The sequence below is a fragment of the Daldinia childiae genome (assembly GCF_008694065.1).
Source record: "Daldinia childiae strain JS-1345 chromosome Unknown Scaffold16, whole genome shotgun sequence".
In the NCBI taxonomy this organism is placed as follows: Eukaryota; Fungi; Ascomycota; class Sordariomycetes; order Xylariales; family Hypoxylaceae; genus Daldinia; species Daldinia childiae.
The window spans coordinates 220,955-236,263 of NW_022984657.1; the positions used below are offsets into that span (position 1 = coordinate 220,955).

Sequence of the window (15,309 nt, forward strand, 5' to 3'; positions counted from 1 at the left end):
TAATCTAGATCTTTTCTATGTGCTCTGGGAGCAAGCACGGGCGTGTGCTCATGAGGGTTGGGTTGTACTTCTATTTGGGCTATGGAACTACAGGTTGGGACGGAATTTGTCTTTGAGACGATGTATTAAAAAGCACTCTTCGTTGATTCTTCTATATTTTTGTTTTTTTTCTGCTTTTTTTTTTTTTTTCTATACGATATTCCGCTGGCGCGTCAGCATGATCTGTCATTTCTTTTCCTCTGTTACAAAATTTTTGTACAATTACATAGCATGCTTTTCTTTTTTTTTTTTTTCTCGAGTAGAAATTAGATGATACCCATAATCCAGCAACCAACAGCACATGGTGAGGTTGGGTATGCATAATACTATTGATGCAGTGCAAAACACGTGCAGCGAACCCAGCATAAGTCTTATTCACGTGAAATCTCGGTGTACGAAGTACTTAACAAAGAATGATTACACAGAAACGTAATTCGTATTGCCTGCCAAGATACATAGACATAGGGGTAAATAAAAACATATACAAGGTGAAATACACACTGTAAGCCAGCCACTCGCTTGCGTGTCGTATAGGATATAGCCTAGGTTAGTGAAATTTTCTACCCTGTCTAGCATATTCATATTCAAGTTTCTATCCCAATATCATGCAACACTCGAACCATGTTATCAGACGTGTTACCGACAGCAAGGAACTTACTGCATACATAGGTCCTTTCGTAACAAGTAATGTGATGACTTAGTATGTACTCCAAATCTAATACCCGTCTCATGCGCCCAGCAATGACACGCATAATAGTAGAGAAAAGGAGAAAAGGGGGACAAATAGAAAGAGAGCTACGTAATTTGAAAGTAACCTCGAGGCTCTATCATAATAGCATTATTCGATCAAAGAGCAAATTTAAAGAGGCTTATAGCTGATCGATCAATGATCGACGACATGAATCTTAGCAGCTAATTTCAAAAGCTGACAAGACCAATCACGAACGGCCGAGCCGACCTCGGAAAGGCATCTTATCCCGGCCCCTAAGCCACTAGGTTAGAGACAGACAAATCCCGGGTTAAGACACGGGATCCGGGGAGCTGACGGGATCTTATTAGGGAGCTAATGTAGTGCCACAATGAAGACGTTTTTTCGCCAATAGTTTCAACGGCGGCCCTATTACATAGTTACCTACATATCTTTGTCAACGTGTTAGAGATAGGAATTAGCGTACGTAGCTATTCCCTCGGCGCCGCGGCAACAAGGGTTAAAAGGTTCAGGTCAGTGTTACAACAGGGGTCAAGGGGGGTTAGGTTCAAAAAAAGGGCAACTCCACATTACATCGACGATGGGGTCTTTTTATGCTTATTGCTGCGCCCCTTTTTTGTTATACACGAGGATAAATTATTATATTGTGTAGGTACGGATGTCCCTTTCAAAAGTTTTTACCATAGGGAACCCCTGTCAAGATTGTCGCCAGCTGTCTGGTACTTGTCTGCAACTGTCGGGTGATTTGAAGATGTATACATTATTATCCCTAATGTTTACTACTAAGCTTTACAGCCAAATATAATTCTAAAATAAAACAAAAAACTATCATATTAAAAATTATTATTTTATATTTATAATTTACGTTTTTGAAGAATTTTAGAATTTAGTTTCAGAAAGTTATATCCTATTAAAATAGCAGAGTAAAATAAGATACACATATTAAAAAGGTGAGCAGTTGTTGCCAAGCTTGGTCAAAGCTTGCCGGGGGTGACAAGGGTCTTCCTATGGTAAAAACTTTTGAAAGGGACATCCGTACCTATTTATTTGATCACTAAGCGTGGGGTTGCATGGAAGTCAACCAGGTCAAAAGGAAGGATTTGCCCTTGTCGCCTCACAATTCAAGTCTGAGCGTCTCTCCAGGGAATATGTACATAGTAGCAAGTTTCAATGTTCTAGACTTATCAACCTAGCTTAGGCCAAGAAAAACCATGTTTATTGCTTCTAGGATGCCATGGCCATGGATTGAATCTTGGTCCTAACTACTAATCCTTTCAGCCCTGTTTCTATGTAACTATTCAATAAAAGTCCAAAACTAGTAGTTACAACAATAAAAGTAAAAGTTTTTACCAGTTCATGCTACTGTAAAAAAAAAAAAAAACTCGGCCGAAAGTATGGAATAGGTGTTGTTCATCGTTGGAAATACTACCTACCATTCCCAGCACATTGGTAATGAGGCTTGCATTGCTCGCATCTTGACTAGCCGCATATATAGAATTTTCTACGTACACAACAGGATGCAACGTATAGGGGCAGAGGGGGTTACATGTATGTATGTAGACATGTTCTGATCTTGCCTTCTCGATCACCCCGCAGCAGCAATTAAACCCCTCGCGGAAATTCAAACGACGGTGAGCACAGCGTTTACCGAGGCGTCGCATAGATTAGGTCTGCATCAAGACGGAACTGCATCAAGACGGAAGTAAGAGCAGTTATAGTAAATACGCCGATCGAGTCGACAAGTAGTTGTAAAGGATTAAAGGATAAAACTACCGCGAAAAGTGAAAGCTCCAAAATACAACGTTCCTTGAAACGATGAAATGCTAAGCGATTTGTCCAATTGATATTGACATGAACAACAATATTAATGCGTGAGGAGTTTTCTTAACTCCGCCAAGTTTCCCAATAGATGATGCATGGGGACGTCTGCAAGACATCAATGAAAGTTCACGTGTGAATGGCGACATGAAAGAAGATTCGTCTCCTTTTCCATGCTTCATCCCAAGTGATGGTACTATGTTACATAGGTATGTAAGTAGATCTGCCCACCCGTATACTCGAAAACGCCACTATAGTAACCCCTCTTCTAAGCAATGGACCTTGAACTGAGCTGAGCTGCGAACTACATGCATACCTACCTTACCTATGTAAGTAAATATCGACATATGTAGGAGCATACGCAATGCGCATGCGGATGAAAGACTATACATAAAACCTTGTCGTTACATAATGTGGATAACGAGCGTACATTAGCCAATAAAGTCAGTATGTACATAAAAGCCTATTAAAGTTACGCTAAGCATTAGGTAGGTACCTAGGTACCTATAGTTATGCATTTGTTAGCGGGGTTACGGTCCGCAACGAGCGCAATGAGCAAGTTATTCGGCCCATATGCAATGTTACACGAGCTTTAAACGTTGAACTTCTCCGCTTCATCTTTTTCAAAATAAACACTCTGCCATGTTTTCATTCCTATTTCAATGATAATAGGCATCTCCAATGCGACATAACTAACGAGACGAAGTTGTTTTAAACATAAAGGTCCAAAAGCACCGACACGCGGGAGCGACCGCTTAATACCCACATAGAGGATTTTTAGTTAGTTATGTATTATTAGCCCTAAGCCTTACGACCCCGTAATATGAGAGGTAATAAGAGAGAGAGATAATAAGATGATACGATAACTGACTAACCTACCTAGTTAACTCACTACGTAAGGGGGGAAAATTAATATTAATATCAATACGCGTGCGTTGTTAGTAAGCCGCTCTACGTAGGTATGTACGAGATTGTAATTACAACAATTACAATTGATTATAAACGCGAAGAGGCGACTGGTCATGATAATATTCAAAATACGATTTCGCCGCAACGATACCTATTCTGGCTCGCCCAAAATTGAGAAACTTTAGGTAATTCAATTTCCATATTTTCAATAAATATGGGCTTTGTTGTATGGGCTGCCACGAGGGCATCTGTTTATGTCAACGCCGCGTCCCTGCATACGGCGGCGACCCTTTAGAATTGAAGCCATGGTTCAGTTTTAATGTGTGTCTCAAATCCTTTGCCGATCTCATAGAGCCTCAAAGTTTCATGTCTATTTCATTCAACGACTTCATTGTAAATAGATTCATAATTTCATAATATTCTATTGATAGATGATAATCTCCCATCATTTAGTTTAGTTAAATGTTATCTTATTAAAATCTACGCCATCGTTAGCTTTATCAGGAGATGTGTTATCATCGTTATCTAGCGCCTCTTAGTAGTTTCAATTGCGCATAGTTACTTGTTAGTTACGATAAAGTTACGATAAAAGTAAAAAGGCGGGCTGATCAACGTTGATAAGCAACGCCTAGTTTCCAAGCCATTGAAATCCAAGTCCGACGGGGGCTGATCTCTTTGTCTAACATCCGTTCCGCGCCTTTTTGGCGTTTTCTCCCAACGTCAATTTCCCATTATTCCCATTTACAATGTGATCTTGACATCATCGCCGCTGCAATCCAAGGCGGTAAGAGATATCTACCTACAACTGTGAAGCCTTACGATTTTGGGTATCAATTTTCTTATCACCAAGATACCCAATGCAGCCTGTTTTCGATATATCGTAAATTCGAAAAAGCCAATCTCACCGGCTGTTGAATTGACTTCTCGCGACGTGGCGGATGCAGAGGCAAGCATAAGCAAAGAAATTCACCATGCGTTCGCACCCGTATACACCGCCACCTCCGCTACCACCATTGCTCGCTGAATTAGCCACATTACTCCCCAATCGTGATCGCAGAAGCGACGAGGGCGACAGATCGATATCATTATTAGATCTGGATCCTGACACGAGTCGGTTGTTACCGGCAAAAGAGCGACCACAACATTGCGTAAGAGTGCAGGGCCGATTGGCGCCAGTGCGTAGCGTATCCACTACCAACCTACGATCAACAGGCCAGACGCGTTTCGATACGGCAGTCAGCGGTACTCCGGCTCGATCCCGGAGACGACGGAGCTCAGATGAATTAAATCACGAGATAGGAGGTGAGATTAGGGAGAGGGACGCGCAACTCAGAGGTTACGGCATTGGCGGGCGGGGCAATATTCGCGAGTTCCCCTCTCTTATATAAGATAAACGTGTGCTTGAACGCTCATACTCACAGCAGGTCGGCCAACAGAAGTCATAGGGACACAATCCGGGTCCTCCTTATCCGCGCTCTCGCTCTTTTCGAGCACCAGCTCGACGACGCACCGCTCATTCTCAGGGCCAGGTGTAGATAAGAAATTTAGTTTCTCGGGGTTATTAAATCGAATAGAAGAGCGTAGGGGGAAGGAGTATTTGAGCGTGAATAATAATACGGCTCATGAGAGAAGTCTAGCTCGAGCCTAGGGATATATCGTGAAGGTTTTAACATGAGTTCACTATATATAATATATAGCCTTGATCTGGGAGGCAGGTCTAGCTTAACTAGAATACATACTACAATAGTTAATTTAAGATGTATCGCGTTGTTTTAGCAATTATCTTGGTATTTATGAGCTTCTACTAGAATTTCTTAGGTTACCGATTCTAATAGATGAAAGAATAATTAGTTGGGGATCTTTCGGTAGAGTTACTACTTAATATAGTTACTCGGTTAATAATGAATCTCTACTTCTATAACCCTTCAACGTATCTAAACTCATTCTCACAGGAGACTCTATTTGGGTTATACCACGAATATGCAACGTGTTTACTGGCTCCACAAGAAGAGAGGAAATAGATTTGGTGAATATTTAATTAGTAGTTTAATGACAGTAAGGTACGCTTAAACTTCACTCTAAATTAGACTCCAGTGCAACGCTTTAGAAGCCAGCCGATTATCGTAGAATAAACTCTCCATTATTATCAGAACCTATTTAACAAACTACCTGGGTTATTGCTTGATAATATATTTAATAATTACGCGCTCGCGCTAGATATAAGCAGGATGGACTGATGATATTCACCATTTTAGTTCTTTTCTAGTACTTAATTCCGATTCTATACTACAACACACCACCGCTTATCCTAACTCTTTCCTTTCTACTACATACCTCACATGAAGCTGAATGGCGGTGTGTAGAGGGTTCTTGATTGGCTTGATTTGGTCAAGTGGCCGCTATGGTTCGTAGAATATATTAAAAGCGTATAATTCGTCGACTTGATCGGAATATTGATCAGGTGGTCAATATGCAGTTACACTTGGGCACAGGTGCACCATGCCGTCTAACCTCGTGACCGAAGTAACATCAGCGAGAGTAATGTATGCGGTTCGAAGATCTCATGCATCATATTCCCAAACTATATGGCGGGCTACCACCCAAAGTCATCAGTGGAACTATGAACGGGTGTCTATGTAGTTATAGCTCACTGGGTACATATCTAACTAAGAGAATGTGGGTTGGGTTAACTAAGCTAAAAATAAAATATGTATTATTTCGCAAGGCTGAGACTTAATCATCCTAATAAGAATGTTGTTAGTCAACCCCTGTAAAGGTGAAAAGGACGGAATCCGATATAACCAAATTAAGCAACATTATACTTCAAAGTTAGTATATTTCCCAGATACGAAATGTTTAATATGATCCTTAACCATTGCCTTCATCATCAACATAGTCTTTGTAGAATAATAGGTGCTTAAAGTACCACCTAGTCTAAGAATAAGTATGGGTATGTGTTTATTACACGCAAATGTAAGGGAACGTAGATAGATGTTTGTCTTAAAGAGTTTCATGTACCTCAAAGTCAGTATGAAAATCTGACTACCCTCCTACCACGCTTTCAAAACTAACCGACTATTACCTAATTCATACAATCTTGGGTTTCTAAATCCCGATTCCCCTGATTTCGTTCACGTTGTTCCCATATATCCTATACCTATGTGAGCTTTTGAATAACGCGTAAATAGATGAGAAGCCATACCAGTAGCGAGGACAGGGCTGCTAAGAACTCTGAGACACCCTGATGATCCTCATTCTTCATGCCCCAACTAGATTGAGCCATTTCAATCGATTGACACTCCACAATCACCAACCTTTTCGCTTCTATCAGCGGATAATCTATATCACATCTTGAAGTGTGGAATATAACGTCTCTCATTGATGTGGTGCGCAATGAGTTTATAACGGCATTGGTTATATCGGATCCTTTGCCTACTAGATGATGCTGTTTGTTGTTAATATCGACCAACGCATTAACCATTTTATAATATTCGTCTCTTGAAGCTACGGGTGCTGTTGTTGCTTGGATCCCACTCGGTGAGTTGTTGTGGTCCTCAAACTTGTCTATCTGTCTGACCTCTGCAGATAATATGCGAGGATCTGGTTCTGAGATATAATACCGCTTGAGAAAAAGGTTGGCGATGTCGGCGGATGAAATAACACCACGGATAGTCTCTTAAGCCTGTTTTACAACCTTAGACAATTGGAGCTGGAGTCCTTTGGGGAGCTTGGCGTTTAGCTCGTGAGGAAGAGTCCAAGCTACACTACCTGCAAGACTACATGATATTAAACAGCTGCCTAGTACTCGTTCCTCTGCTACTCCCTACTCAATCCTCGTTACAGTAAAGAGCAGTCGACGACTGTCTTCGTTCTCCACGGGACTATTAATGTTAATTCCAATCATATCCATGCTACCCTCAACCTTCCACCGCGTTTGTGTCGCTTCGCCTACTTTTTGCCACATGCTATTGAATGTATCTACGTTGTGCCTGTAGCTGACGCTTTGATCTTTGATCGCGGGTACGTCTCCGGGCTTTGCGCTACCAATTTGCCTTCCGACAATCACCCCGTCTTTCTTGATAAGCCTCGCAAGATTTGTTGCCGCAGAGAACTGCTCCTCGAGAGTAAACAGATGAAAGAAGGCGCTGCAGTGCATCACATCTACCCCAAGCTGCTCCAACTCCGTCCACGCCGATTCCTGTTCCTGTTCTGCCCCCTTAAATACGTCGGCTACCACAAAGCGTGAGCGCAATACCTCCCGATCGAGGAAGAAGCTGTAACCGAGATCCATTAAAGCCTCGGCAACGTCGAGACCAATAAGTCGGTCGGAAGGAACGCCATCTTGCACCAATTGGCGCAGATCTTGCCCAAAGCAACAGCCGACATCCAAGTAGGTAGCATTTGCGACATTGAGGCGCTCTAGGATTTTGTTGTACAAAGGATGAGTGAGTAAGGTTAGATTTGTAAAGCGGTAGAGTCCGATGCAAGGGTAAGGATTAGCTGCAAAGCCACGTTCTCGCTATGCTCCCGTTAGTTCTATCAGAGAGCATTGCTCTAGGAAGGATTCGTACTATGTTGTTGACATGCTTGACAACTTCAGAGCTGGGTATTTTGGAGTAATTTTCGAGAAGCTTTCGAATAGACCCGTTGACTTCGGTTAAGTCATCCTGGTACCATCCTCTGTTCCTTTCGGGAAAAGAGGTCTCGTTAGTAGCTGCCATGGTAGAGACCTTCTTGTATATGAAATATTAGTTAGGGGTAAGATGTGATGATGGAAATCAAAAGTGAAAGAAGACTTAAATTGAAACCCTAAAGCTAACAATTTTAGAAATGTCTACATTGGGTTATTAAGTATGGAGCAAGGGTTAGGTAGGAATCCGATTGCCTGCGTCTGCTTGATGAATGTACGCCGATACTAAAGTCTCCCTTGACGCATTGTCATTATGTTTAATATGTAGTAAGGACTATTGCTGATAAGACTATATGTGCTATAACAGCTTGCTAGTTACATATAATCCGCCTAAATAGGTAGGTACCTATCTACTGCTTAAGGTAAACTTGTCATCATTTCTATAATGATGGTTATCTCCCCTATCTTCTTGCTGAGCGTCATGACCATGCATGTCTCTCTCCTCTAGGGTAAGATATGTCTCACTATCTAAATGCCTAGTGCTCCGAGACATAACTGAAGAAAGTCTCCTACTTTTCTTTTTTCGTGATAAAGGAGGATTTAAGCGACATGTCCCATTCAAAATACTAGCAGTTGGTCTGGGATGTTCTTTCTTTTTCCATAGCGGTCCCGTCTCTGGAAGACTTACGCAAAGTATTCCTGTCGTCAACTCAGCCAGCCTAGACATTTAAATCAGCCCATATTCTTCTCCGTGCACCGAAGAATTTACTCACCCCCACATAATGATATCAGGCTGAACCCAAGTCTTGTCAGGGTTGTTGGTGCCTTGTATCCGTACAATAGTGCCCGCCAAACTAAATGCGGGAGCGCTATGATACAATTCAGTTCGGTACTAATATGTAGTATAAATAGGTTAAGAGGTAGGTACTGACCATAAACCAAAGGTAAATACCAATACGACAGCCACCTTTTCCCGGGGTCTCATATTCAGCCCCCAGACTACCTTTACTGGAAGCAAGAGAATAATTAAATCGGTCACCGTATTAAAGATCCCACTGACATTGAGTAGTATGGGAGTATTAATACAAGATCCCGTGATCTTGTCATTGAAAATCTTTTCCCTGGGAACGCATTCCCATATCTTAACGATACTGATTGCCGTGTAGAATAGAATGAGTAGGACGTTTAGAAATATGATGGTGATATCAAAAGGAGTGGCACGTTGAGGAGAGAAGACTCGACGATAGAGCAATAACACCGCGAGCTTTGCAACGCAAATCGTGATCCCATAGTGAATAGAAGCTACATTGAACCACTTTCAGAAGTAATCAGCATTCGAAATATTCACTCTTTCGTGTCTCTGGAACTAGTTGAGATCCTACATAAGACGCTTCTTGAGCTTGAGCAGGTGTAATATCCCACCCATGTTTCCCACCATTGTGTGCCATTGTAGCAGCACCAACGCCAGCGAAAGAAACTGTACCAACCTACAAACATTAGGGATTAATAATTGGTCAGATAAGGTCACCTCTCTGGGTGTATATGCACCGGGCTTACCCAAGCAGTGAGTGCGAGCCCTTTACTCATGTTAGCTCGTAGCTACCTAGGTGTATAAGGGCTAAGAGCAACTTACAATCTTCAAAAGTCCACGTTCGCCTAATGAAGATTCTGACGTATGTCCTGAGTCCAAAGAAGATTACTATCAAAGGAACGGCGATTCCCATGGTAATGTTCATTTCTTTGCCTAGAGATGGCGGGTTCACGAAGTTAGATGTCACTCCGGGAGGTGGAGGTAAAGCAGGTGTTGGTGTTTCCATTTTCACATTATCCTTTAGATGTGTAATGATAAATTCGAGCAATCATAAGATCAATCGTGAGGGTTCATAGCCTTATGTGTATTCGAAATCTCATACCCGCAGCATCCTACTTCATCGTAATTCGTTCTAAATTTGGATTGTAGAGGGGTAGGTCGGCATCCGAACGAGATGACTCGTCGAATGTGTCTAAGAGGTACATATGTAAGTCTAAGACATATGCCCAAGTATATAGGTATCCACGATATGATGAAACCAGTGAAGGGGGATTGGTTCAATTTCGTAAAAATGCAGACAATCCGCCGCCTGGTTCGTCCCACACACTTTTCTTTGTACCGCTGTCTTTGTCTACCACCGCTTCATCTACACAACATACTTAATTATTTTAGTCGATATTATTCTCTTATATCATACAATGGCGGGATCTGGAGAAGTAGACATGCGTGTTTCTAATGACCCGGATCAAAATAGAGAGATTTTGAACTCTCAATTGATCCACGATCTATTCTTACACCCTCGTGTCGATGAAGCTAAGCTATCACGCAAGATAGACCTACGTGTCTTGCCGATATTATTCATAATATACATTGTAGCATTTCTAGATCGGTAGGAACCCTAATCTTTTGGGGATTATTCAATTCTAAACGTATATAGTGTCAATATTTCTAATGCACTTACATTGGGGTTACCCGCAGAGCTTGGCCTAGTAGGCAACCAGTCAAATATTGCCCTCACTATTTTCTTTGTGCCATATATCATCTTCGAGGTCCCATCCAACATCCTTATGAAGAAGCTAGGTCCTCGTATCTGGCTCTCTGCATGTATCCTAAGTTTTGGGATCGTGATGATCGGCCAAGGATTCGTGCAGAGCTACAGCGGGCTGCTGGCTACCAGATTCTTCTTAGGGCTCGCCGAGGCCGGTATCTTTCCGGGTAGCTTCTACTTAATTAGCTTCTGGTACGAAAAAGCCGAGGCCCAAAAACGGTTTACAGTCTACTGGTCCACTACGATTTTTGCTGGGGCCTTCGGGGGCTTACTTGCCAGTGCTATCGCCAATATGGACGGCATCCGAGGCCTTAGCAACTGGAGATGGGTTTTTATTCTAGAAGGCATTGCGACCGTTCTTATTGGTCTTGTAGCCTTATTATGCGTCACAGACTTCCCAAGAGAGGCTAAGTGGCTATCTCAGGAAGAAAAGGGGTTCTTATTGCAGAAAACGGGGGCCAACGAGTCTAACACAGTTCCTATCACTACAAGAGATGTATTGGTTTTCCTAACGAAACCTAAGCAATGGTTTGCAGCCGTCATGTACTTGAGTAAGCCCCTATTTATATACCTTAATTGCCCATATATAATTACTAATCTTCAACAGCGATATTAGTCCCCTCTTATTCCATTGTATACTTCCTTCCGACTATCATCCAAGCTCTCGGCTATACAACTATACAAACTCAACTACATTCGGTCCCCCCATTTGCGGCGGCACTCGGTTTTGCCATAGTTATAGCCTATGCCTCTGATAAGCTTCAGATGCGCTCGCCCTTTATCTTTCTTGGCCTCGTGCTGCTGATCAGCGGTCTTGCTATCCTCATCTCTGTCCGCGGCGCCGCACATTTTTCAACCGAGTACGCGGCTCTTTGCCTCGTAGCTATGGGTTCTTTTGGTGTTGGAGGGAATATTGTTTGTTGGTATGTGATGAACCTGCGGGGTCATGTGGAACGAAGTATCGGTTCAGCATGGATGATTTGTTTTGGAAATATAGGCGGGATTATTTCCACGTTCCTCTTCTTGAAGAAAGATGCTCCATACTATCGCTCAGGCTACTCGGTCTGCCTCGCTATGAGCGCTCTTTGTGTGGTCTCATGTGCTTCATATGGCCTACTTATTCGGCGGGAGATAAATGCAAACTTGAAATATGAAATAGGGGGAAGCTTAAAGAACCAAGTTTTATATTTATAAAATTACCTAGGTACCTGTTAATATCGTTATAGGTAGTTGTGATCAAGCCATTATTTGATCAGCAGGATCCACGACATTCTTCTGAGACATTCCATATATCAGGTACATATGTCAATTCCGTCTCTGATTGAAATTCACCAGATATGAACTTGGTATCCCAATAACTCTATTTTTCCTATTTATACTCAATAGTTCATTTAATGTAACACATAATAGTTCTAGGAGATGTCCTTGCCGTTATCAACCCTGCTTGTATCCCTTGCCTCCGACCCACCCCTCAGAATAGGTCTTCTCTGAACTTCCAATGATTGGCTTCGATGACATCCGCCGGCATGGTCCAGTCCTACGGCGCCGGATTCTTCGGGAGGAGATCTGGATAGTCTTGATGGATACTCCATAAATGCAAGGATATCGGGACGGTAAGGATCATGGGGTGCCGTTCTGCACCGAAGTGATCGACTAGGTTTATGAACTCGCCGGGATCGATTGCGTCGTCCATACAGGCAGGTATTTTCCCGTAGTAAACTTTGGCGAGGTCATTTGGTAGGCTAACCCGCAGCTCTCTACAGCTATACTATTAGATTAGTATAGGTATTTTGTCGTCCACATGAAAGAGGATAGAGGCATACAAATGCTTCCGGATGCTATGTGCCTTTGATTGAGTGATTGGGTCCTTCTTTGGTAGCCTTGTAGACGCGACTAGAGCATCTAAGTATAGCTTGACGAATTTCTCGCGATGCTACACGAGATCCTCTTTCAATAGACGGAGCTGGAAGTGGTGAACCCTCCAATGCCGAGGTCGGTATTTACCCAAGTTTGGCCACTCGGTTCTTACGCAGGGTAGGTCATGCTCGCGCATGTATTGCCCAGCGTGCGCAAATGTTATGCGGGATTTATCCTTATGCCACTGGTGCCGAAAGACTGAAACTACAGTCTTCAAGGGGAGACTCGCAAGTGCGGTGACGGCTGTCTGGTGTTGAAGTGTCGTATGACAACCGGCCCCTGACGATTGTCCATTTTCAGCCGGCTTTCTGCCGTCCTTCACGGATGGATCACCGCTCATATTTGACAGCTGCTGTCAGTATTGAGGGCATAGCAGTGTTAAGGAACGGGGAATTGGGAAGTCTAATGCAAAGTTGTAGGAATTAAAGTACATTTTTCAACCTGGAAAGTTCCTACTTCTACACATATTCAAGGTAAGTACCTAAATCGAATAATATTATTCACATGCGGAAAGAATTAAGAGTTATAAGTTTCATGAGATTTGAGAGTAGAAGTTGCATACAAATGTTGTAGTTGTTAGTTGTTAGTTGTGTTAGATAATTACATACATCATTGTATCCACAAATCATAATATGCATCAATCGAGATCGCGGGGCTTATTCTGGAGAAAGCTCTAAGAAAAGAAGAATAATAATAAAAATCGGAAGTGACGACAACGAATCCCTACTCCAAATTTAACACGGCGCAAAATGTCGACAGAAAAACCGAGCGCGCTACGGTCTATCATAGCAGGCGCTACAGCCGGTGCAATCGAGATTTCTATCACATACCCAGCCGAATTTGCCAAGACAAGAACACAACTCAATCGCAAGTTAGCTGCCGGTCAGAAGCTCCCTTGGCCACCCTTTGGCAAGCAGTGGTATGCCGGTTGCACTACTCTGATCATTGGCAACTCTGCCAAAGCTGCTATACGCTTCGTATCCTTCGAACAGTATAAGCGCCTCCTCGCCGACGAGAATGGTAAGGTCTCGGGTCCTAGAAACGTCATCGCCGGTTTCGGCGCTGGTGTTACTGAGTCTCTACTCGCCGTCACTCCTACCGAATCTATTAAGACGACCCTGATAGACGATCGCAAGTCGCCTAATCCACGTATGCGCGGTTTCTTACACGCCGTCCCGATCATTGCGAGAGAACGAGGTATTCGCGGCTTCTTCCAGGGCCTAGTACCCACAGCTGCGAGACAGTCGGCGAATAGTGCTGTACGATTTGGCTCCTATACTAGCCTTAAGCAGCTTGCCGAATCATATACCGCGCCTGGTGAGAAGCTCGGGACGGTGGCTACCTTTGGCATAGGGAGTGTAGCAGGCGCCATAACCGTGGCTGTAACTCAGCCTCTCGACACGATTAAGACTAGGATGCAGAGCATCGAGGCGAAACAAGTCTATGGAAATAGTTTCCGGTGCGCGGCCTTAATCTTTAAGCATGAGGGTGTCTTGACCTTTTGGAGCGGAGCCCTGCCGAGATTGGCACGACTGGTCATGAGCGGTGGCATAGTCTTCACTATGTATGAAAAGAGCATAGAGCTGATGCGGACAATGGATCCGGAAAATAAATACATATAGACGTGGGAGAGAATTTCTTCATTTAGACAGATACCCGGCAACACAGGGATACATGACTTGATGATATTCTTATATCAAAATCGGAAAATGGATTGGGGATTGGTTGTTGAATTGTTTCAAGACTCGCAGCTTTGGTATTGGTTGGTGTGAAGAGGGAATGGATCAAGGCTTTCGAGCGATGTTCAAGAGATGACAATCCGCTACGGTTTCTTATCCATAGCTTCGTTATGAGACCATTCATCAGCTATTGTAAGAGTTCTTACGAAGGGAGCGCTGCTATTGACGTGGGATATTATCGAATATTCATAGGGGCAGCAGGTAGAAATGCACATAGGCTTCGAAAATAATAAAGAGACCGAATGATACTACTTGACCACCCAGCAAGATTGCGCAATGTTCGTGACCCTGAGTAGTATTGACTTGCCAATATATGATACATGTAATCCTTTGCTGATTTACAAGAGTTTCTTGCTATTATTATTGTATTCTTACAATACCCTTCACCCGCAACCATAACCTATCTAAATAGGATCGAGTTGGTGCTTCCTCAAGCTCCTTTACCAAATCTGTAAAATACGTCGGCTTACTCCTAGGGCGTAATAGGGAGCCTGTGATGGGGTACTGTATTTATTTTAGTATTCACCCTCTGCAAGAAGGAGAGGACCGAAGCTATCAGTCATACCATTTTCTTATACCGGTTATCCAAAAGTGAGTATAGCGCATTGGCTTGTTTCAGCTGATCTTGCTCGGATAGACCAGAGGAACCTTCAAATCGCTTACGCAGTACGTCCTGGAACTGGATCTGAGGTCGTAAAGTATCTTTGGGCCACTGGGTGAGAGCCCGTAGTACATGGCGCTGAGCGCTCTATAATCGTGTAAGTAAGATATACGAATAATCGACAAGTTAACTTGGATATGACGATATGACGATATGATGGCGGATCGTTAACATACGATTGCTTGACGAGACATTATTGTTCAGCGCAATGAGTAGGGTTGCTGATCACATACTCCTCTTACTAGTTGATCTTGGGCATTCGGTTGAATGCTTCGCTATACGATGTGATGTCTCTTTAGCGCATCGAC

The 15,309-nt window shown here is 43.0% G+C and overlaps 2 protein-coding genes across 2 annotated transcripts; one reads left to right on the forward strand and one right to left on the reverse strand.

Moving 5' to 3' along the window:
- Positions 1-13,350: 13,350 nt before the first annotated feature.
- Positions 13,351-14,223, forward strand: GL218_09157 (putative mitochondrial carrier C19G12.05; the record flags this gene model as incomplete). Its single annotated transcript, XM_033585983.1, has 1 exon — positions 13,351-14,223. The coding sequence occupies one exon, from the start codon at positions 13,351-13,353 to the stop codon at positions 14,221-14,223; it is 873 nt and encodes a 290-aa protein (XP_033439924.1).
- A 477-nt stretch (positions 14,224-14,700) lies between these two features.
- Positions 14,701-15,195, reverse strand: GL218_09158 (uncharacterized protein; the record flags this gene model as incomplete). The annotated part of the gene is made up of 3 exons (XM_033585984.1): positions 14,701-14,844; positions 14,906-15,088; positions 15,178-15,195. 3 exons carry the CDS (start codon positions 15,193-15,195, stop codon positions 14,701-14,703), a joined length of 345 nt encoding a protein of 114 aa, XP_033439931.1.
- Positions 15,196-15,309: the final 114 nt, after the last annotated feature.